The sequence below is a fragment of the Capsella rubella genome, unplaced genomic scaffold (genome assembly GCF_000375325.1).
Source record: "Capsella rubella cultivar Monte Gargano unplaced genomic scaffold, Caprub1_0 scaffold_1, whole genome shotgun sequence".
Lineage (NCBI taxonomy): Eukaryota > Viridiplantae > Streptophyta > Magnoliopsida > Brassicales > Brassicaceae > Capsella > Capsella rubella.
In genome coordinates, this window is record NW_006238923.1 from 3327680 (window position 1) to 3349302 (window position 21623).

The 21623-nt window shown below is 37.5% G+C and overlaps 5 protein-coding genes across 6 annotated transcripts in view; 2 read left to right on the plus strand and 3 right to left on the minus strand.

Moving 5' to 3' along the window:
• The window catches only part of LOC17898787, a gene marked incomplete at its 5' end in the record, with an annotated part of 2939 nt that extends 1252 nt beyond the window's left edge, over positions 1-1687 (minus strand). Inside the window, 4 exons of the mRNA XM_023790080.1 lie at positions 10-427; positions 472-538; positions 580-1148; positions 1439-1687. Of these exons, the coding sequence (XP_023645848.1) occupies positions 10-427; positions 472-538; positions 580-1148; positions 1439-1687 (1303 nt within the window). The remainder of the gene's footprint in view (positions 1-9; positions 428-471; positions 539-579; positions 1149-1438) is intronic.
• A 23-nt stretch (positions 1688-1710) lies between these two features.
• Positions 1711-2210, minus strand: LOC111832620. Its single transcript, XM_023790083.1, has 3 exons — positions 2140-2210; positions 1918-2062; positions 1711-1840 (listed from the first exon to the last, which is right to left on the minus strand). The coding sequence occupies exons 1-3, from the start codon at positions 2207-2209 to the stop codon at positions 1711-1713; spliced, it is 345 nt and encodes a 114-aa protein (XP_023645851.1). The 5' UTR covers position 2210.
• Positions 2211-3975: 1765 nt separating this feature from the next.
• Positions 3976-7722, plus strand: LOC17899484 (sucrose transport protein SUC4). The gene is made up of 6 exons (XM_006307213.2): positions 3976-4692; positions 5539-6266; positions 6465-6528; positions 6611-6654; positions 7064-7243; positions 7324-7722. Exons 1-5 carry the CDS (start codon positions 4155-4157, stop codon positions 7220-7222), a joined length of 1533 nt encoding a protein of 510 aa, XP_006307275.1. The 5' UTR covers positions 3976-4154; the 3' UTR covers positions 7223-7243; positions 7324-7722.
• A 3686-nt stretch (positions 7723-11408) lies between these two features.
• On the plus strand, positions 11409-14799 carry LOC17899114 (receptor-like protein kinase HAIKU2). Its single transcript, XM_006306630.2, has 2 exons — positions 11409-14086; positions 14175-14799. Exons 1-2 carry the CDS (start codon positions 11554-11556, stop codon positions 14546-14548), a joined length of 2907 nt encoding a protein of 968 aa, XP_006306692.1. The 5' UTR covers positions 11409-11553; the 3' UTR covers positions 14549-14799.
• Positions 14800-15874: 1075 nt separating this feature from the next.
• LOC17899384 (protein FAM135B) lies at positions 15875-21351 on the minus strand. 2 transcript variants are annotated; one of them, XM_023789934.1, is made up of 15 exons: positions 21066-21351; positions 20322-20649; positions 20136-20221; positions 19782-19936; positions 19386-19639; positions 19224-19278; positions 18521-18760; positions 18293-18423; positions 18013-18196; positions 17869-17928; positions 17540-17788; positions 17051-17309; positions 16749-16954; positions 16600-16650; positions 15875-16371 (listed from the first exon to the last, which is right to left on the minus strand). In XM_023789934.1, the coding sequence occupies exons 2-15, from the start codon at positions 20492-20494 to the stop codon at positions 16069-16071; spliced, it is 2406 nt and encodes an 801-aa protein (XP_023645702.1). In that variant the 5' UTR covers positions 20495-20649; positions 21066-21351; the 3' UTR covers positions 15875-16068. The 2 variants fall into 2 exon arrangements, with proteins under 2 accessions (XP_023645702.1, XP_006306176.1); XM_006306114.2 differs by having other exon boundaries at positions 18293-18426; positions 21066-21350.
• Positions 21352-21623: the final 272 nt, after the last annotated feature.

Sequence of the window (21623 nt, forward strand, 5' to 3'; positions counted from 1 at the left end):
CATACTCGCCAATCTCCTTAAATCCCTCAATAGAATTAGTCATTGCCTTCTCTGCTTCCGCATATTTCTTGATGTCATTAAGATATTGACCAATTTCATTCCATACCAACGCTTTCTTTTTGCTAAGGGATTGTAAGTCCTTGCCGTCGCTTGGAAATAATGCTCTTTGAGTTTGTTGGTAACACTCTAATGCAGCCAACAGGTGGCTTTCTGGATCATCCTTCCTAGACGTGGTGAGAAATTTAAATATTCCACCGCTACCAGGTTTACCTTTGCCCCAGCTCTTCTTGCTCTGAGCCACACAAGTGCAATTTACTAACAAACATAAGTTACATTTTTTACTGTGTGCCGTTAACTTCTTTTTGAGCTTCTCCACTTCTTCTACAATCTCAGACGGCATTTCTTCTTTCTTCGCTACTTCAGACCCCTCAGGTAGAGGACTTTGATGAGCTTGTTTTCAAACAAGCTCACATGAATCTCACCAACAATTAACCATACCGTAGCCCAAAAGATACGTACTGATGAAACTTCCCTGAAACTTGTAAATTCTTGAGTTGTTGAAAGGACTGGCTCGTTCACCAACTCCCCTTGCGTTGTTGAAAGTTCACCAACTCCCCAAACTTTATAAGCCGTGAAAAAGAAGTGTACAAGGCAGATGCAAACAATCTCTCCTCAAACTTGTAAGGCATTGATCCAAAAATGGAGCAAGCTAGCTCCACAATATTCAGAGCTTGGGGCAACTGTCCATCCTCTTTGTAAGCTTCCCCCAGAGAAAGATATGATTCACCAAGAAGCATAACGAGACTCCACAATTTCCTGTCTAGTGATGATGTTGGAAGCCACTCAACTTCCTCTTCTGAAGAAATTAGTTGTTGCGTCCCCATGAGAGACTTAATAGCCTGAATAACATGGTGAACAGCTGCTCGTTGCAATGAAACTGAAATGGCTGTAGTCAAAGGCGCATGATCAGGACCAATGTCGAGACTAGAACCTGAAACTGAGTTCATAACACGATCAAGTGATTCCTCCTCTAAGTCTGCTACTTTGAATTTACGTTGCACATTATTAGCCTCAGCAGTTAAATCAAACTCCTCTTCATTATTCAAAATGTACCTTGCAAATTGCTCGTGTGCACATGCTCGAACAACCTATCCAGAATGATATCACTAATTAAAATTAGTAAACATAACGATTTAAAGCAGCTTTTTATTAGTATTAAAAAGGGAAACTCATCTAGAAAAGACCAATATAATTACCAGTGGGAATGAGCTTGCGCTTGAGGAATGGTTCTTTGAAAAAGTGGAAAGATCAAAGAGTTGAATCACATCTTCACCAGCGGCTTTGTAGAGCTGAGGAGAACATAACAAAATCAACAGTCAACTTTTGTGATAATGCCAACAAAAGATAGTAATAGTTTGGCATAGAATTATAACGCTACCCAGTAAACACTAGGATCCTCTTTGCAATTTGATTGAAGAAACCGTAGAACTGCAAGGCAGTTTTGCTGAACAACATTAGGGTCAACTTCCCCAGAGATTCCATCTGGTAGAAGCTCATACCCTTGGACAACACCGTTCAAATGGTTGCAAATTGCTAGCTCGGGTACACTGGCCATTACATTATCAAGCCAAGCTTTAAGCCACGATAACGTTGAAACCTGTGTCAAAAGACAAGACTTAACAGAGAGTCACTGAAAAGAAGCAGAACCACTTAGGGTTTAGAAGTAACCTGTTGGCTAACGGGTGACAAGCCTAAGCTTGCCTCAGCGTAGTTCTGAAAGCTAACGCCCAATACATTCTTACGTTTCCCAATGAGTTTCTCACTCTCTTCAACACCAGGCCTGCCAGGATAATCAGTAATTAGTATAAACTAAACTATTCTCATTGAAAAATTTGCATAACCTTGAGTAATACGCACCCGGGATTTAAGACAATAGTATGTCCAGCTCGCTGAACTGCTATTGAGACCCGAGATTTCGAGTGAGGTGTCTTCAAGATTTGCTGAAGAATTTTAATAGGTGCAATCACATCAATCTTAGAAAGAGATTCCTCTGTCAAGTCACCTTTACCAAATTAGTAATACAGAGAAAAACCTTAAAACTCCAGTAAACCCAGATGCTTGAGGAGAATCAAGACATACCTGCTCGCTCCCTGTTCTCGCCGCCGACCGGAGCGGCGATCTTCATCTGTCCGACGCAGGTAGGTCGCATCGTTCTTCCTTCTTTGTTCTTTGTACTAAACCAAATGAATGTTCTCTTTATATGAACTGACTGCGCGAATTTTTTGGCTGCGATATTTGGGCCCTAATACAAAATTATGGGCTTTTAAGATTTTGCGGTGATCTATATAGTTATAACTTGCGCCCGGGTGTATTTACGAATTAATTAAAGTATTGATAATTTGTACCGTTAAGAGTCCATGTAAATCACGTAATTGTTAGTAGAGAAATTTGAATTTACTAATGTATGTTAAATTAATTGATAATCCGTGTTGTGTGCAGAATTAATTAATTTTTAAATATCACTAAAATAGGTTTTTTCTTTCTTTATTTTCAAAAATACAGAAATGTTTTTTTTTAATCAAAACTAATCACTAAACCATACATCTAAAAACTATACCGTAACTAAATATTAACCATCCAAAACTAAAATAATAAATTTTGCACTTTCAAAAATTATTATTTGGATTTCAAGGCGGTTCTATTAAAGGGCCTTCATCTATATGGTTTTTTGTTTTCCTTAGTTAGGTCAAGCCCACAAGACCTTTTTTTTGTTAACATACTATTATTGGGCCTCAGCTAAGGTATCTTCTATCGCGTTATATCCTTGAACCGGTTAAGGGATTGAACGAAAGGAATGTGTGGTCCAATTCTCCAAAGTCCGAACGGTTACAAAACATCATCCATACGGGTAACTGCTGAAATATGAGTCGGCCGATACAAGCGCGTAAAAGCAATGAAAAGGGGAACACTATCCGACAATTCTATCTCTATTAGCTAGCAAACTATAATGATTACTCAAACCAGAAGATTGAACAATACAAAGACAGGTCTACCGACATCTATTTATGTAGTGCATATAACATAAAATGTTCGCTTACTTGATATCAAAAGAAAGAATACTTAGGTAAAAGCTAATTAATATACATGATTTATAAGGCCTAAAAGTAAACATGAAAAGATGCTACTTTAAAGTGGGGGTGGGGCAGGTTCTCAACATAGGAAATTTGGCACCCTCCTCTGCTACTGCTATACGTTCACGGCTCACATTGGCTTCTTGATTAACTTTATTAATTGGTTCAGTTTAATCAACTTTAATTGCATGTACTGTTTCTTGAGTGTTAGAATCAATCTAATGTTAATATTTAGTATTGGCAAATTAACTGAAGGAAAAACAAAACATACAAGAAAGACATTCTAAAGCCGCAAACTCTCTAGCTAATAAGTATAACATTTGGGAGAAGAATGAAAGCTAGCTTTACAACCAAAAAAAAAAAAAAAAAAAAGAATGAAAGCTAGCTGAAATCCATATTCGAGTTACATACAAACCACGAGAATATTGCATGCATTATTGGACTTGGTTTATATATATAAAAACAAAACCGCGTTCCTTGTAATACACACTTCTCCAAAAGCAAAAAAAAAAAAAAAAAATTTCTATTTGCATTTTATTACTCTATATCTCGTCTGTCAAGTGTCAATATGTTCCAAACAACAAACAAACCTTGCATATTGATAATTCTATATTGACGTCTCTCTTTTTAAAGCTTACGTATGTGAAAACTACTTTTTGCCCGTGATCCAACAGAAAATGACGAATGCCTTCTATTTTTTTTATAAAGATTTTCCACAAATAGTTTCACATACGTAATAACACAACAAAAATCGCATTTTTTATAAACCTCTTTTTACGTGCCAGCTTTTTAGTATTTACAAGAATCATCCCCCAACAAATTTAAACACTTCTTGAAATAAATAAATAAATAAATAAAGGAAGACGCACTCAATTTTGTTAAAAAGTTAAAGATTCTAAAACAGAGCCACCCAAAGTCCAATGGTAGTCTTACAACAATCTTCTTTGCCACCTTTTTTCTCCAACTTTTAGCTTTTTTACTCTCTCTCAAAGCCACGAATCACTAGTGTTAGACGGTGGTGATATGGCTACTTCCGATCAAGATCGCCGCCACAGAGCCACTCGCAACCGTCCACCACTACCTCGACCGTCTAATCCTTCTTCTCGCCCCGTTGCAGTACCTCCCCGATCGAAAGTTTCCAAGCGTGTGCTTCTCCGTGTTGCTTCCGTCGCATGCGGTATTCAATTCGGATGGGCGCTTCAGCTTTCGTTGCTCACGCCTTACGTTCAGGAGCTAGGGATCCCACACGCTTGGGCTAGTGTGATTTGGCTCTGCGGCCCTCTCTCTGGTTTGTTCGTGCAACCGCTTGTTGGGCATAGTAGCGATAGGTGTACCAGCAAGTACGGTCGCCGGAGACCTTTTATTGTCGCCGGAGCTGCCGCGATTGCCGTCTCTGTTTTGATTATTGGTCATGCCGCGGATATTGGATGGGCATTTGGTGATACGGAAGGGAAGATTAGGCCCAGAGCTATTGTGGCTTTTGTTTTAGGGTTTTGGATCCTTGATGTTGCTAATAACATGACTCAAGGTCCCTGTAGAGCTCTCCTCGCCGATCTTACTGGTAATTTTTCTTACTTGTGAGTTGATTGGGGTCTTCAATTTTTCGTATTTGAATCTCGTGAATTTGGGGATTCTCGTGTCGTGTATATTACACTCACATGCAAAACATGAAAGTGCACGAATTTGTGATTTTAGACACAGTTAGGTGTTTTATAATTTACCTAATTGGTCTTCAAACAGTCAAAGGTCCCTTCTTTGTTCTGGTCGGTGGCTTATCGTTTTGAGTCACATAAACTTTGTTTTTTTTTTTTCCACTTCTTGTGAATTGAATTCTAGACTTATTGTACGGACTCTGTTTTCCCTCAAGTTTAGAACTTTTAGCTTAGGAAGACCATAGTTTGATGAAGTGGTCCGGAGATATTAGAAATGAGAGATGAATAGGGGTGTTTGGATTTGGACACGTTTGGTGAGTTTCTGTAAATTTTAGTGAAGTTAATCTTAAATTAGGTACCTCACTTTGTCAGACAGACCTACAGTGAATAGATTTACTACTCGGATCTCTGCATATTTGAGCTTTTGGGGTGGTTGAATTAAGAAGTTGCTTAATACTACAAGACATCTGGGTGTCTCTTATTAGTTTCTCCAGAGTTTTCAATTTAAAGTTTCTGATTAGATAGCTCTGCAAGAATGTATGCCAGTAGTAGAAAGCTGTTTACAGGGTAATTTCTTTGTTTGAGATTTTGCATGTACTAAAGACTTGCCATAAAACAATCCAATCTTGTTTTGGCAACCTTGCTTGTGGAAACACGATTATTTTGGTGATTGCTTTGATAAGTATCTGCTATCATCATGGTTTGAAAGAAACCCTCTGTTGTGGGTTAACTCTTGTCCAATCTTTTCTTTTCAGAAAATGATAATCGCAGAACCCGAGTAGCAAATGGCTACTTCTCTCTCTTTATGGCTATTGGCAACATTCTTGGCTATGCTACTGGATCATATAATGGTTGGTACAAGATCTTCACTTTCACAAAAACTGTTGCATGCAATGTGGAATGTGCCAATCTCAAGTCTGCCTTCTACATAGATGTCGTCTTTATTGCAATTACGACGATCCTAAGTGTCTCAGCGGCTCATGAGGTGCCTCTCGCTTCATTGACTTCTGAAACACATGGGCAAACCAGTGGAACAGACGAAGCTTTTCTTTCTGAAATATTTGGAACTTTCAGATATTTTCCAGGAAATGTTTGGATTATCCTGCTTGTTACAGCTTTGACATGGATTGGTTGGTTTCCATTTATTCTGTTTGATACTGATTGGATGGGTCGAGAGATCTATGGTGGCGAACCGAACATAGGTACTTCTTATAGTGCTGGAGTCAGTATGGGTGCACTAGGTTTGATGTTGAATTCTGTTTTTCTTGGAATCACTTCGGTGCTCATGGAGAAGCTCTGCAGAAAGTGGGGCGCTGGTTTTGTTTGGGGAATATCAAATATCTTAATGGCTGTTTGCTTTCTTGGAATGATTATCACCTCATTTGTTGCATCACACATTGGCTACATTGGCCATGAACAACCACCAGCCAGCGTTGTATTTGCTGCTGTATTAATCTTTACAATTCTGGGCATTCCATTGGCAGTAAGTATTCCTGCAATTCTACTTTTATGTTACATACAGTGCCAAACAATGAATTTATAGTTTGAGGCTAATCTTATATTGCCAAGCTGGAGATATTATGACACTATTACTTTGATATATTTCCTGCTCATCTCTAACCACATGGTGGAATTTGTTTATGCTTGTGCTGTAACTAATGGCATTTTTACTGTTCTGCAGATAACTTATAGTGTCCCATATGCATTGATTTCCATACGTATTGAATCCTTGGGGCTCGGTCAAGGTGTGCATCCTTTTAATATTATGCTCACTGCTTTTACTTAACAAAATGAGTGGTGTTTCTTATGAAATTTCTATTGTTGCAGGTTTATCTTTAGGGGTGCTTAATTTGGCTATAGTTATCCCGCAGGTAAGCTTAATTCAACCATCCTTTTTTGCATTATAAGATGCCGCAAGTCAGTTTCTGTTCTTGTTTATATGTGTCTTTCTTTTTTTTGCCAAATTGTAAAAATCATTAAAAATGAAGCAGTTTGGTTTTACAAAATGTTAAACCACTATGATGGTTCCTTGGCAAAAATTAGAGTTTATATGTGTCTTTCAATCATCAAAAAATCCTACAAAGGGAGTCCACAATCATAAGTGAAAGCAGCAGGGTGGCTTCGTTAGTAATTAATTCATTTGTTTTAGTTATGGCCAGTTATGTGAAAGGACACTTTTACTTTCTCTATATTTGTCAATTGTTGCATTCCATCCCTATGTTTGTTAAGGTTTTTGGCATCAAACTCAATTTATGTTGTTCAATCATTATGTGTTTGCAGGTAATAGTGTCTGTTGGCAGTGGCCCATGGGATCAACTGTTTGGAGGTGGGAATTCACCAGCACTTGCAGTAGGAGCAGCTGCAGGTTTCATTGGCGGAATTGTAGCCATCTTAGCTCTTCCGCGAACAAGGATTCAGAAGCCCATCCCTCTCCCATAACATCCTATCTTTTGGTATAAGGTAATAATATCACTATTCTTATACAAGAGAGTAAGCACTTAGGTTGTCACTTACTAATAAAAGTGGTAGTTGCAAAATAGATGAGTGTTGAAAGACGAACGCATAAGGGGGAGTACTGGAAAATGGCAGGGAGATGGACCACTTACTGTGATCCTTGTCGAATTCATGAAATGACTTCTCGTGTGACTAACTTATTTGCAGCTGCTAGGACCTAATCCTCTCTACTTTGGGATTAGTGATCCTTGTGGCCACGAGAAGCCATAGAAGTTTTACCAATGAAATAATAACACATGATGATTTAGTTTGTGAGATATATATGCATCTCTCCTTTACTTGGAAGTTCCAACTCGGGATCTTGTCTGTTTCTTTGTTGTAAATTATATGTAAAAACCTGTGTGCAACGGAGAGTTTGTAACGGCCCATGAATTTGAGGGTTCTGTAACTGTTATAAAGTTCATTTTTTTTCTTTAAATACTATATGATAAAGAAACCTGAGATCCAAAAACTTTGCATACTGCAAAAGTAGAAAGGAACCAGTACTTGCTTAGCTGAGTAGGTTCGTTGTTTTCTTGATTGGGAATATCTTAGCTCTCATAAGTCTGGCAGAGGCATGCTGCAACTGGTGAGCGGCTCCGGTGAACTATATATTTCCATTGGTGTCACCTCCAGCTGGTAATGAGAATCAATACACATGCATGCATCAGAATAATATGGCAAACTACCATCGAAGAGGAAAACATTTGGAAGATGGTGGAGTAGGATGATTCTTGGGAATATTAGGCCCAATTAAAAAGAGCTGGCAAATAAATACAAAGTTCGTGAACTGTGGTGGTCGAGGAAACAGAAAGTTTGAAAAAGTTACTCATAATTGTTGACAATTATGTCACAAACACTTGTGAGAGTGTAATGCCAAAATATTAAATTAAGAAGAAGAAGAAAGAAGAACACGTGTGGGAGCACAAGGGACCTCAAAATCTGATGGATTCGATCGGAGGAGAGGCCTATCGTATCGGGCCTCTCTCTCATAGTCTCATATCAGTGTGACATACGGTATATAAAACAAGGACAAAAACGTGGTTGTGTTGTGTGTCACCGACTCCCACACACTGAAGTCAAATAGGGCGGCTTTCACACCTCTGTGCTTCTAGACGTATGACAAAAAAATCTCTATCCTTTTCTATTAATAGATTCGTCTCTCTAGTTGCACTGCGATTTATGATTATGAATCTTTTTTTTCTTCTTCTTTTGATAATGAATATTTGAAGTCTTTTTTTTTTTCTTTTCTAATTGTGTTTAATCCTTTTAATCTGATGTTAAAATTATACATATATATCCCAAAAAAACATAAATGTTTTACAAAGCTAATGTAACGAAGAAATTATTATTATTATCATTATATATATATTTTTTTAAAAAATTTTGAATACGAAGAAATTATGTTTAGTCTTTCTCTATTCTTTAATCTTAATACGTTCTCAGCTACACAAAACTATAAAAGTGAGTCTTAAATCTTAACATACTGATTAGTGTTTAACATTTGACAATTTAATCTGTGATATTGAAATAAAGAAAGAAGGTATTAAAATTAAAACCAATACATAGTTGAAACATAGTAACAAAAATCCGAAAGAGCAAAAGATATTATCTCCCTTCAGTTCAATTTAGAACTCTGCATTCTATATATAGTCTTGAGAGCGAAACTGTTCCAACTGTAGTTGCTTCAGTGACTTCAAAGATTGACTCATCGATCAAGAATCACGTGAGAAGCTCGCTCATGTGGTTAACTTCATAACCATATTTGTAATTAGTTTTGCAAGTTGTAAATCCTTCTGACGAAGAAAGAAAGATGAATCTCCACTTTATGTTATAATTAGAATTTGTAATTTATATATTTGTTTAACAAAGAATTGGGTTGTTGAAACTTGAAAGCACACTTCACTGTTGCCCATTTCGATTCAATCCTTTGTCGCCTTCTTATTTTTTTACCTAAGTGGGGAGTTTTTTTTTTTTGCTTTAATTAACCTTTTTAGCTTTAGCTGAAAGAAATAAAGTAATTACCTTTTTGGTATGAAACAAAAGATTTAGCTTTTTATCTTTCAAGATTTTTCATATCACAAAAAAAAAAAAAAAGTTTGTAAGTGAAGTCCACGCTGTATTTATTTCGCTGATAAGTATATATTATCTTTATGTGCATGCACTTGCTCTCTATCATTCAACTAAACTCTAAAGAAAAAGACTTTTGTCTTTTCTTAGGCTTCAATTATTTGGACAACCAATTTATTTCATCTTAAACTTTTATATTTTTCTGCCTTCTTTTTCCATGAAGCTTCCAACGCTTTTTTGACGAGTTAAATGTGAATGACGACTCAACTAGATTCCAAGATTTTATTCCTTTTGACTATAAAAATGATTCTTCTAGTTAAGTTACGATAGTTACCGTACAGTTAAAAAATATATTAAAAGGGGGTCAATCTGTGTTTTAATTACTTGGCTAGTTTTTTTTTTGCTTTATACAGTGATCCATGCATACGTTCGAATAACGTCAATGATTGCTCTTGTTATTATAGGTAACCAATTAAGCTCTTCTATTATAGGCTCTTTTGAGTATCTAGCCTAAATAGACTCTACAGACCAAGCTATACATTTTTAACTATAGTTTTACGCTCAATAAAGACAATCAATATTATCTCTTCACTTGATCAATGGTAAATCTATAATAGCAAAAGGATATTAATATCAATAGCAAAAAAAAGAAAAGAAAAAGTGTTTTCTTACTAATTTTTTGTTTTTGGTTTGGACTCACAACTAGCTAGTGTCTTCTGGCGTGGAATCAATTATTAATGTCACCACCTAATCCGAATATGACAAATGAATACTAATACTCTCTCGCAAAACATATTCACCAATAAAAATAAATGAAAACACTCTAAATTATATTTCTTCTTTTTTTTTTTTTCATGTCGGAAAAAGAAGAGTCCACCGAGAAAAAGAGTCCGCAAACAAAATTTGAACATTGGCAATTATGGAGCGGCAGATATTTTAATTATTAGTTAGTTCTAATAATAGTCGATAACTTTATGTATATATACACACACGTTGTGCGTTATCAACAGCTTTATAAAAATGTGAAAATTGTAAGGGGAACATGAAAATATAAATTTACAATTAATGATACTAAATTACTAATATACATCATTGAGTTTAGCAGTTAGCACTGTAGCCGTAGTATTTTCTTTAAAACTGAAAAACATTCCACGAACGTGCACAAAAAAAAAAGTATATACAAAAAATAGCGTTGCGCGCATAGTACAAAGTCTACATCTACGGATCCACCTAACCTACCATATAGAGTGTAGTTGCATAAATTAAAGACGATATATCATATATATAATAGTTAACTTTGTATGTGCGTTTTTGTTTTATAACGTTTTGTAATGAATGTTTTGTTCAGTTTACGCTTTGCTTCATTACGAAAAAAGTAGAATAAAACATAGAACGTCACAGTTCCATAACATAAGGCATGCGTTAGGTCAAAACTACTCTATTAACAAAATAAGGTGTTTTTGCTTTGTACACAATATTCAGCTTAGAAGAAGATATGGATAATACTTATATATATATATATATATATATGGTTTCAGTTTTCGTATGTGCATTATCTTACTAATTATATACTTTTCTACATATCCATTTTTCAATACGTATCTCCTTAATAGGACGGTCAATGAAAACCAAAACAAAAATGTGACAAAACAAGTATCAAGTACCTATCAAAACCTATAATAATAATAATAATTTATTCCAGTACTGTATAATTAGAAAACTAAATAGTATAGTTATCAAGGGTCCCTCCTTCAACAAAACCAAAAATAAAAAAAAATAAAAAAAAATATTCAACTACAGCGAGCTTACCATATAGTTTTTTGGTTCCAATATCCGCCTATTATTATTATTATTATATCAGCGTCGTATAAAATAATGACGCCATCAAAATTAATTTCCATGCATAAGCCATAAACAAATACTACTCGTATAAAAAGAAAGAAAGAAAGAAAAATACAAAATAAAGTGATAGTGATTAATTTATACAAATCTACAAAGCGTAAAGCCAAATTTTTAAAAAATAAAATTTGAAAGAGTTATTTAATGGTATGTATAGCTGAGCTGACAGCAGATAAGAAGAAGAAGAAGAAAGAACCTTTGCTTCAAAGCGGCAAAGCTTTACTCGCCCCCGCCATTCTCTCTCTCTCTTCTCAAACCCACCGATGTGAAAAACAAGTTTCCGATTAACTCAAACCACCTTCACCGACATGGCTCCGTCTTCTCGGAACTTCTTCTCCTTCCTCGTCTTCTCTCTCTTCTCCCTCGTTTCTTCGGACGACCTCCAAGTCTTACTCAAACTCAAATCATCACTCTCCCATTCGAATCCCTCCCTCTTCGATTCCTGGACGTCTGGTACCGGTCCGTGCAGCTTCCCCGGAGTAACCTGTAACTCTATCGGCAACGTCACGGAGATTGATCTCTCCCGTCGAAGCTTATCTGGAAACTTCCCCTTCGATTCCGTCTGCGAGATTCGGAGTCTCCAGAAACTCTCACTCGGTTTCAATTCCCTCTCTGGAACAGTCCCCAGCGATTTGAAAAACTGCACGAGCCTCGAGTATTTGGATCTCGGCAACAATTTGTTTTCCGGTGCTTTCCCTGACTTCTCCTCTCTGAATCAGTTACAGTTTCTCTACCTAAACAACAGCGCGTTTTCCGGCATGTTTCCGTGGGCTTCCCTCCGAAACGCGACGAGTCTCGTCGTTTTGAGCCTCGGAGACAATCCCTTCGATAAGACGGCTGGGTTCCCGGTGGAGGTTGTTTCTCTGAAGAATCTCTCGTGGCTGTACTTGACCAACTGCAGCATCGCCGGGAAGATCCCACCGGCGATCGGGGATTTGACGGAGCTAAGGAATTTGGAGATTTCCGATAGTGAGTTAACAGGTGAGATTCCGGCGGAGATCGTCAAGCTTACTAATCTCCGGCAGCTAGAGCTTTACAACAACTCATTGACCGGAAAGCTTCCTACCGGATTCGGAAACTTGAAGAACCTCACTTACTTGGACGCTTCGACCAATCTTCTACAAGGCGATTTATCGGAGCTCAGGTCTTTGACTAATCTCGTTTCTCTTCAATTGTTCGAAAACGAATTCTCCGGTGAGATTCCGCCGGAGTTTGGCGAATTCAAGGATCTCGTGAATCTGTCTCTGTATACGAACAAGTTAACCGGTTCATTACCTCAAGGACTCGGTTCGCTTGCTGATTTCGATTTCATCGACGCGTCTGAGAATCAGCTAACCGGACCGATCCCTCCGGATATGTGCAAGAACGGGAAGATGAAAGCTCTGCTTCTTCTGCAAAACAATCTCACTGGCTCCATCCCTGACTCGTACGCTAACTGTTTGACTCTGCAACGGTTTAGAGTTAGCGACAACTCTCTCAACGGAACTGTTCCCGCGGGACTTTGGGGCTTACCGAAGCTCGAGATCATCGACATAGCCATGAACAACTTCGAAGGTCCGATCACCGCCGATATAAAGAACGGTAAAATGCTTGGAGCGTTGTATCTAGGGTTCAACAAGTTGTCTGATGAGCTGCCTGAGGAGATTGGTGACACGGTATCTCTGACCAAGGTTGAGCTTAACGATAATATGTTCTCAGGGAAGATTCCAAGCTCAATTGGGAAACTGAAGGGACTTAGCAGTCTGAAGATGCAGAGCAATGGCTTCTCCGGTGAGATACCCGACTCTATCGGGTCCTGTTTGATGCTCAGCGATGTAAACATGGCTCAAAACTCGCTATCCGGAGAAATCCCGCACACACTTGGATCTCTTCCCACGCTCAACGCTTTAAATCTTTCAGACAATAAGCTCTCCGGGCTCATCCCAGAGAGTTTGTCTTCTCTAAGGCTTAGCCTTCTTGATCTGTCTAACAACAAGTTATCCGGTCGTATCCCTCAGAGTTTGTCATCATATAAAGGTAGCTTCAACGGCAATCCTGGACTCTGCAGCATGACGATCAAATCTTTTAACCGGTGCATAAATCCTTCAAGATCGCATGGAGACACTCGCGTTTTCGTTCTGTGTATAGTTTTCGGCTTACTGATCTTGCTTGCGTCCCTTGTGTTTTTCTTGTACCTTAAGAAAAGCGAGAAGAAGGAAGGTCGATCGCTTAAACACGAATCTTGGAGTATAAAGTCATTCCGAAGGATGAGTTTCACGGAAGATGATATCATCGATTCGATCAAAGAAGAGAATTTGATCGGTAGAGGAGGTTGTGGCGATGTGTACAGAGTAGTACTTGGTGATGGTAAAGAAGTTGCGGTCAAACACATTCGGTGTAGTAGTACTCAGAAAAATTTCAGCAGTGCTATGCCGATCCTCACTGAACGGGAAGGACGATCGAAAGAGTTTGAAACAGAGGTGCAAACGCTGAGCTCTATAAGGCACTTAAACGTAGTAAAACTCTATTGTAGCATCACGAGTGATGACTCAAGCTTGCTGGTGTACGAGTACTTGCCTAATGGAAGTTTATGGGACATGCTTCACTCGTGCAAGAAATCAAATCTTGGTTGGGAAACACGGTATGATATTGCTCTAGGTGCAGCGAAAGGGCTTGAGTACTTGCATCATGGGTACGAGAGACCAGTGATTCACCGTGACGTTAAGTCAAGTAACATATTGCTAGATGAGTTCTTGAAACCTAGGATAGCTGATTTCGGTCTTGCCAAGATTCTTCAGGCCAGCAATGGTGGTCCAGATTCCACCCATGTGGTTGCAGGAACCTATGGCTACATAGCTCCAGGTAAATAAAGAGACCTAACTCTTATATCATCAGCTGGTCTCGCATTTTGATGTTAGATTTTAACGTTAAAAATTTAAAATTGTTGCAGAGTATGGATACGCTTCAAAAGTGACTGAGAAATGCGATGTGTATAGCTTCGGGGTGGTGTTGATGGAGCTGGTCACAGGGAAAAAACCGATAGAGGCAGAGTTTGGAGAGAGCAAAGACATAGTGAATTGGGTGAGCAACAACCTGAAGAGCAAAGAGAGTGTGATGGAGATTGTGGACAAGAAGATAGGAGAAATGTATAGAGAAGACGCGATCAAGATGCTGAGGATTGCTATCCTCTGTACCGCGAGACTACCTGGACTAAGACCGACGATGAGGAGCCTGGTTCAGATGATCGAGGATGCTGAACCGTGCAGGTTAATGGGGATTGTGATAAGCAAAGAGAGTGATATCAAGATCAAAGAAATAAGTTGATGATTGAGGGACCAAATCTCTCTGTTTTGGTAACACTATGAAACTTAGAGAGAAAGGACTAATGTGGATCATCAAATTTATTTACGACGTAAGAGAGTTTAGATGGAGAATGTGATTCCAATACTCCTCCTGGTTAAAGAAATCATATAGGTAATGTAATGATCTGATGTAAACTATTTCTTGTAATTGTAGAATTTTGGTATAAGGGTTTCGAATAAGTTAATGAATGGTCAGTCAACTACTGTGTGAAATTTATGGTGCTTAGATACATAGCTGCACTCGTACTTAAGTATTATGATATAAACATACTGTATGTCCTAATCGATTCAGTTTTATTTAATTATAATTTTGTAAGACATAATCAGACTAACAAAAAATTCTCAGACGAAACCAAATCCAAATTGGAGTCTTGCTGTGACATAAAACAAAGAATAGATATGCTCCCTTGTGATTTCTAAAAGTTTGGTCAACATGTACGTGTGTGCTCAAAAACTTTTTTATAGTTGCCGACTTTGACCACCCAACATAATAAAAGACAAGTGTTTATTTTCTTCATTCTTCACAAGCAGACACAATAATGCTTCTCTGCATTGTTTCGATACGTTAAACATTGTATTATTATATTTCTGAATCTCTGGGCGACAGTTCTAATTAATCTCTTAAAATTGACTTTTCGAAGCATATTATTTAACGTTTAGAATTTGCTATTAGATGATTTAAAAACTCACTAGTAGATTGTAAACTGATCTCGTAAACGTCATCCAAAAGAAGCGTTCAACAGCTTCTATCTCTATATTCCAATCTTAATGCAGGAAAACATCTTTCATAAATGCATTAGTTACAAAGCTCAAATAAAAATTGATAATGAACCATTTGTTATATGCTACCTAATACCTTTCCAGAAGACTAATCTTATAACTTTACCAAGTCTTTAAATAAACTAAAAGCTGTCTTCCCCATATCTTTATCTTCCCTTGGTTTGCAATTCAATCCAAAACCAATGATTAATAGCGCACTCACATAAAAAAAGTAATCAAATTGTTTTTCACATGATTCAGTTAGCTACAGTATAGTGTAAACACTAAATAGACATAGGCATTAATTAATTACAGAATGTGTGGTGGACCAAAAACCCACTAAATGGCCTTAGTCCTGTTAGTGGTGAACTTTCATTTTGTAAGACTTCGATATGGCTAAAACCAGATCTAACCGGTTAACTAATCACAACTCTTGTGTGTTTTGGACAATTAATCGTGCATTAGCCGTAGAACCAGACCAACTTACAAACTAGTAATTTGAATCGGTCTATACAACACCGGTCCGGACTAAACCAATCTAATGCAGAGAGATGCTTCATAACCATACAGAGACCATAGTTAAGGTTACATACAATTAATAACTTCTTCCGATTGCGTGTACATACACAAACTAACAACAGATTTTCTCCTACTATAATATACAACAGTTTTTTTTTTGTATCTTTCTCTACCTCAAAAAATATTCTGCATAATCAAGTTTTATCAGCGGAATAGATCTTGGAATGACCACATTATGAATCTTGCAAAGATATCAGACTCCAAGAATTCGATGTGAGCAGCACGGCCGATGAATGAGTTCAGGTTACGACCATGCGAGGTTGTGTCGAAGTTGACATCGCAGCGCATGAACACTCTCTGGTGGTGAGGAGTTTCTGGGGTTGGTCCACGTATTTGGTCCATGCAGTTATTAAGCATTTCCAAGAAGGCAACACCTCTTTTTGAGTTGTCGAAAGAAGCTGGTTGGCAAGACTCGATCCTGGCTGAGTGATATGGAACATACCCATCCTGTCATGGCAAAAAAACATGACTCTTAAAGCACAAAAACAAAAAATCTTCACAACTAGCATCAAATGAACCAAGACTTTTGCATTGTGTGATCAAAATATCCTTTGTCTCTACAATTTTTATTTTGGTGGTTTAAATAGCTATATAAATGTCAAAATTGAAAAGTCCATTCCAAGGCTCAGAACCAGAGATCCCTGACATTATTTCCGAAAGTATAATGGAATGTACCTGAGGGGAAGACAGAAGAATTATATTTTTGAAACTGCCCAAAGTCTTTTGCTGAAAAGAGTTTCAAAACCGACATTAGAACCAGAGAACAATGGTCTGTTTGTAAATATGGTACAAACTATTGATGAACTGTTAAGATCTTTTGCTACCTTGCAGAGCTTGTAAATGAAAGTATTCTGGAGATCAGGATCATCTGTGAGCGTAAGCTGATGAATAACCTGAGTACTCTTCAACTTCTTCAGGAGCCATAGTCCAGAATTAAACAAAGAATTTGAACTGTATAGATAACCCAAATGTGGACCCGAAAGCGATAAATATGTATGTAGATACTTCCTGTATGGATCCATCAAACTATCTGCAACAAAATACATAAGTCGGTGATAATGATTAAACACCATTACCGAACTAAGAATCCATTTTTGTTATTGTCTGAGAGATTCTAAGAAAATACCAGCTATTGCAGCTCTGATGATAACGTTACCAATTGAATGTCCAACAAAACTCAGCTTAATGTTTTTCAAGCGCCCATATCTCGCATGTTTATCCTTTTTCCTCTTGAAGAAAGAAACAACTTCCTGTGCAAGCCTCTGACCCATTTCCCTGAAATCGCCATGTGTTTTATCCTCATTTGCCTCAGACATGAGAAATTCTATCTTTGGATCAATCAGGAGCCACTGATTCCGGATAAGCCTTAGGTCTAAGTGATGCCCCTATAGTAGTATTAAACAAAACACTATCATCTAAATGAATAAATAGTTGACAAGCTACAAAAGAAAACTATAACTGCATAAGTAAAACAGAAACAAACAAACAAACAAAAAGCAACTCTAACATATGGACACTAATAAACACAATGATCTGAGGATGAAAGGTATATTACTACATAAGCTTAAGAGAGAGCAAGGAATAAGCATTAACTGAACTCCTAGAAGATACTTGCCTGGAAACCATGAACAAAAACAACGATCTTCATCTCACGCCCACTATGCTGTGGGTTATTATGTTTTTTTGTCCCACTCTCATCATCGTGCCCATTAAGTAAGCTAGAATCGATTCTATCAACATGTCTCATGTACGAATTATCACTGAAAGTACGCCTTGGTGCATTCCAAACACGTTCAATTATAACAATAGGAACCCGCATAGGATCACCAAATATATGCATGTCTTGTATCGCCCGGTTGTTAATCTGCACAGTAGTTATGTTAATCAAATTTTACAGCTTACGAAACCACCAGGTTAATGAATCACGATACAAAAATAACAAACCCGCATTTGTGCAATACTTCGACGGTGAAGTTCAGCGCGGGTGGATGCTACTTGCGCAGGCTGCATAAGAGCAAAAATTGAATGAGTAGAGCCAGGCAGGCAATCTAATAAAATTTGAAAATAGACTCTTAACTATATACTCACATCATTCAGCTTCAACAAACTTGTGCCTCTTTTGTGTGAACTATGGTTTGAAATGTCTTCCATTCCACTTATAAAATGATGTGGCATTTCAACCTTGGAGTACACCATCCATATCGACCATTCAGCTCTTCGATCTTTTGTCCAGATATCATGAAGATATTCCAGGATTTTTGTGTTATTATCCCTGAAAAGAACAAATAAGTACAATGATCAGAAGCTAAGTTTGTAAAGCATTTAAGCTTGCAGGCTTATTGGACTATGGATGTCTAAGGGAAATTACCGATGAAATGTCAAAAAGATATTCCAAAGATAATGAAGCTGGGTGCCCAGTAAGTGGAATGTGCGAGATAGATGCTCTTTCGAGAAGTTGTGAAGCAAGTCATCACTTGCTGAATCAAATGGGCCATTCAACTTCTGTGCCAAAAATGGAGAAACAAGCTCATATTCCACAAGATAGTGAAAGAAGGTAATAGATAAAGAATTCTCTGCAATATCATAAAGCAAGGACCTCAAGATTGTTTTGTTGCTTGCCTTGTCCTGAACCTTCAACTTCAACCGATTTTCCCGTTGAAGCTGAGTCAGATAAAAGAGCATTGTCCATACTAGATACAAACTCAGACAAGTCAATGGTTTGACCAACTGCCTTGCTAAGTATTTTCAGTTCTTCAAGCAAAGTGTCACGAGCTCCAAGTAAAGCTCTCACAAATGACACAAGCTTCTTGTCAGCAGAAGCAATCTGAGCAAAGGCCTATTGAGACATAAAACAATCAATCAGTAATAATAATGAAAATTCCAAGAAAGAGTGGCATTACTAAAATTCCAAAATCAGGGTAGCTTAATAAAGATCTTGTCTAATCATGCAACTTTGTAACATTAAGTCTGTAAAACCATGCTAGTTGCAGCTTTCATACAAACACTGTCAACAAGACTGAAAAACCTGATGGTTTAAACATGACTCATAAAAAGCAACTACTCGAGAAAATGGTGTTTGATATCTCAGCTACAGCTCTAGCATTCTGAAAGTAGAGATCCTAGAAAAGAATAAGAACTCAAGCTTAAAGTTCAGCTTCCTAGGAAAAGAGCATTATATAAAGAAGACAATGATGAGATCATCTGTAGAGCCTCTGAACAGCATAACGCAAAAAAAAAAAAAAACTGAATTAAGGGTATGCCATGCTGAGAAGATAGTGTAAGAGACTAAGGGCACATACTTTTTTGGAGGACTGAACATTGCCGCTGGCCAAATTTTTACCAATACTCGCATCACTGCACCAAACATGTTGATATATTAACTGAAGAGATGTAGAAAACTCAGTAAAAAAGATAGGAATTTAACAATGGTCAATTATGCAGAATTACTATTAGAGGCATACCATGATAATATTGCAGGCCGTTTGTAAGCAGCAGATTTCATGACACTGATGTGGACACTTACATCGATAAGAACTGCGTGAAAGGTATCAAAGTGCACCGGACAGTAAGAATGCACACCTGATAGAGCTTTAGGAGGAATACGAAATTCATGTACTGCTGCAGGAGAAGCATCTGAATGTGTCACTGATATATCCTCCACAAGAGGGGAATACAAAAGCTCAAACTTCAAAATAACAGCAGATGTAGCTGGCCCCTGCATCAATCACAGTTAGTCATTTATCGTACACCACTTAATCACAAATTGCATTGTTTGGATTTGTTCATATTGGCCTTCATGATTGTAAGAATACATTATAAGATCGATACCAAGGCAAAAAGGAAAGAGAGACTGGTACCTCATATCTTTCCAGGGGCATAGTAAACGAGACCATCATGCATAGACGAACATCCTGTCTTGCATATTTAATGCGGAAGGGCTGTGTTAAGAAACTATTATCTTTATCATCAATCTTCCACACTCCATTTGAGCCGTTTGAAGTTGAATCCAGAGCTGTGACACATAGGTATGTAGATCCTTTAGTGGTACAAATTTATTATACTAAAAACAAACTCTCCCAGTAGGCAGTAATAGGACAAATAGACATATGATTCTGGACACAGTCTGGCATCATGGAATAGTGCACTCAATCACACAAAGGAAGCAAAATAAAAGAAAATGATTCTGAAGAAAGCTGATGGATTTAGAGTACCTTCATACTGAACAACTCGTGAAGGAATTCCACAAGAGTTGTTATCACCGTCCTCCCATCTCATAGTGATTTTTATTTGATACCATCTAAAACAATCAAAGATACAACTCTTATTAGAATTAGAGAAAGAAGAGGGAAATTGCTTCAACTTAGGCGAAGCTAAACGAATGGCAGCTGTAAACATACCCTTGCTGGAAAAGATCAAGGTTATGAAACCTATGGATATAGATAGCAATCTCCTGAACTGTGTCGACCATTAGCACTGGCTTAACCCTGGCTACGTAAGGCTCAGCATCAATCGTCTTAGTTTGCCTACTTCTTTGGCTCAGTCCAATTAACCATCCAAGACGGCGTAACATATGGAGAACTCACATCACCTTCTAAAACTTGGGATGGGTGTATTCAGGATAATTATATCCTGAACAAGTACAACTACTACTTGGAAATCTCATGTCTCAGTGAATAACAGAAAACTTCTCAACATAACCACATCCGACAAGCCAAACAGAACAAGCTGCACATGAAAAGATACAAAATTTCAAAAAAAAAAAGAAAAAAAGTTCAATAAGGAGTTGACATAAATAATCATCTCATAAAAGAAAGAATATCATCAACAAAGTAAACAAACCAAGAGAATTTAAAATGCAGATATCTCTGTTGGGACATAAACAAGAATCTTGAAAAACAAATGAAACAGCTACTTAGAGTCGTAGTGTCCGACAACAAATTAGGTCAAGAAGCTAAAATCTCAGAATATGGGCCAGTGGATTACAAAGAAGAAGAAAATCATATTGTTCAATGTCAAAATACCGAAGCAACTATGTTTCCCTAAATACGAAAAAGGAAAGAGATACAATCGTAATAATAACTTAAAAAGGAGAAAAATATACGAAAATGACAAAACTTTAACCAGAAGAAGAACTACATTACCTCGAAATGGGGGGAAAATAATATCAAAGGCAGAGCAGAAAAAGCAGAGAGAGAGAGAGAGAGAGAGAGAGAGAGTAAGAAGGAGAAGATAGGGTGGGCCTTGAAACTTAGATCTGACGATTTCAGAAAGAAAAAAAAAAAGAAACCCAGATTCGGTTTAGGGTTTTCTTTTTGCAGAAGGACAAAAACCTGAGCTAATGAAAAGAGAAGATCTGGGAAAGTTACAGATGATGATGATGGTAGGGAACAATCTATATGTTTTTTTTCTTTTTTTTGAGGGATTCAAGGTTTTTATTTTATTTTAAAGAGTTTTAAAAAGTCAGATTTGATTTATATTGGTCGGGAAAAGGATGAATGTTCATGCGACGACACCAATTACTATGTGTTTTTTTGTTTGTTTTTTTTTTCTCTGTTTTTTACTTCTTCTGTTTTCTTTTAGTTGTTGTTGTTGGGTTCTTTTGCGCCAAATCACTGTCGTGAAAAGGGTGGGATCCGACCCGTTGTTTTACTGGGCCTTTGAGAGAGATGATGAGTTCCAAACACGATTTATTGGGTTGT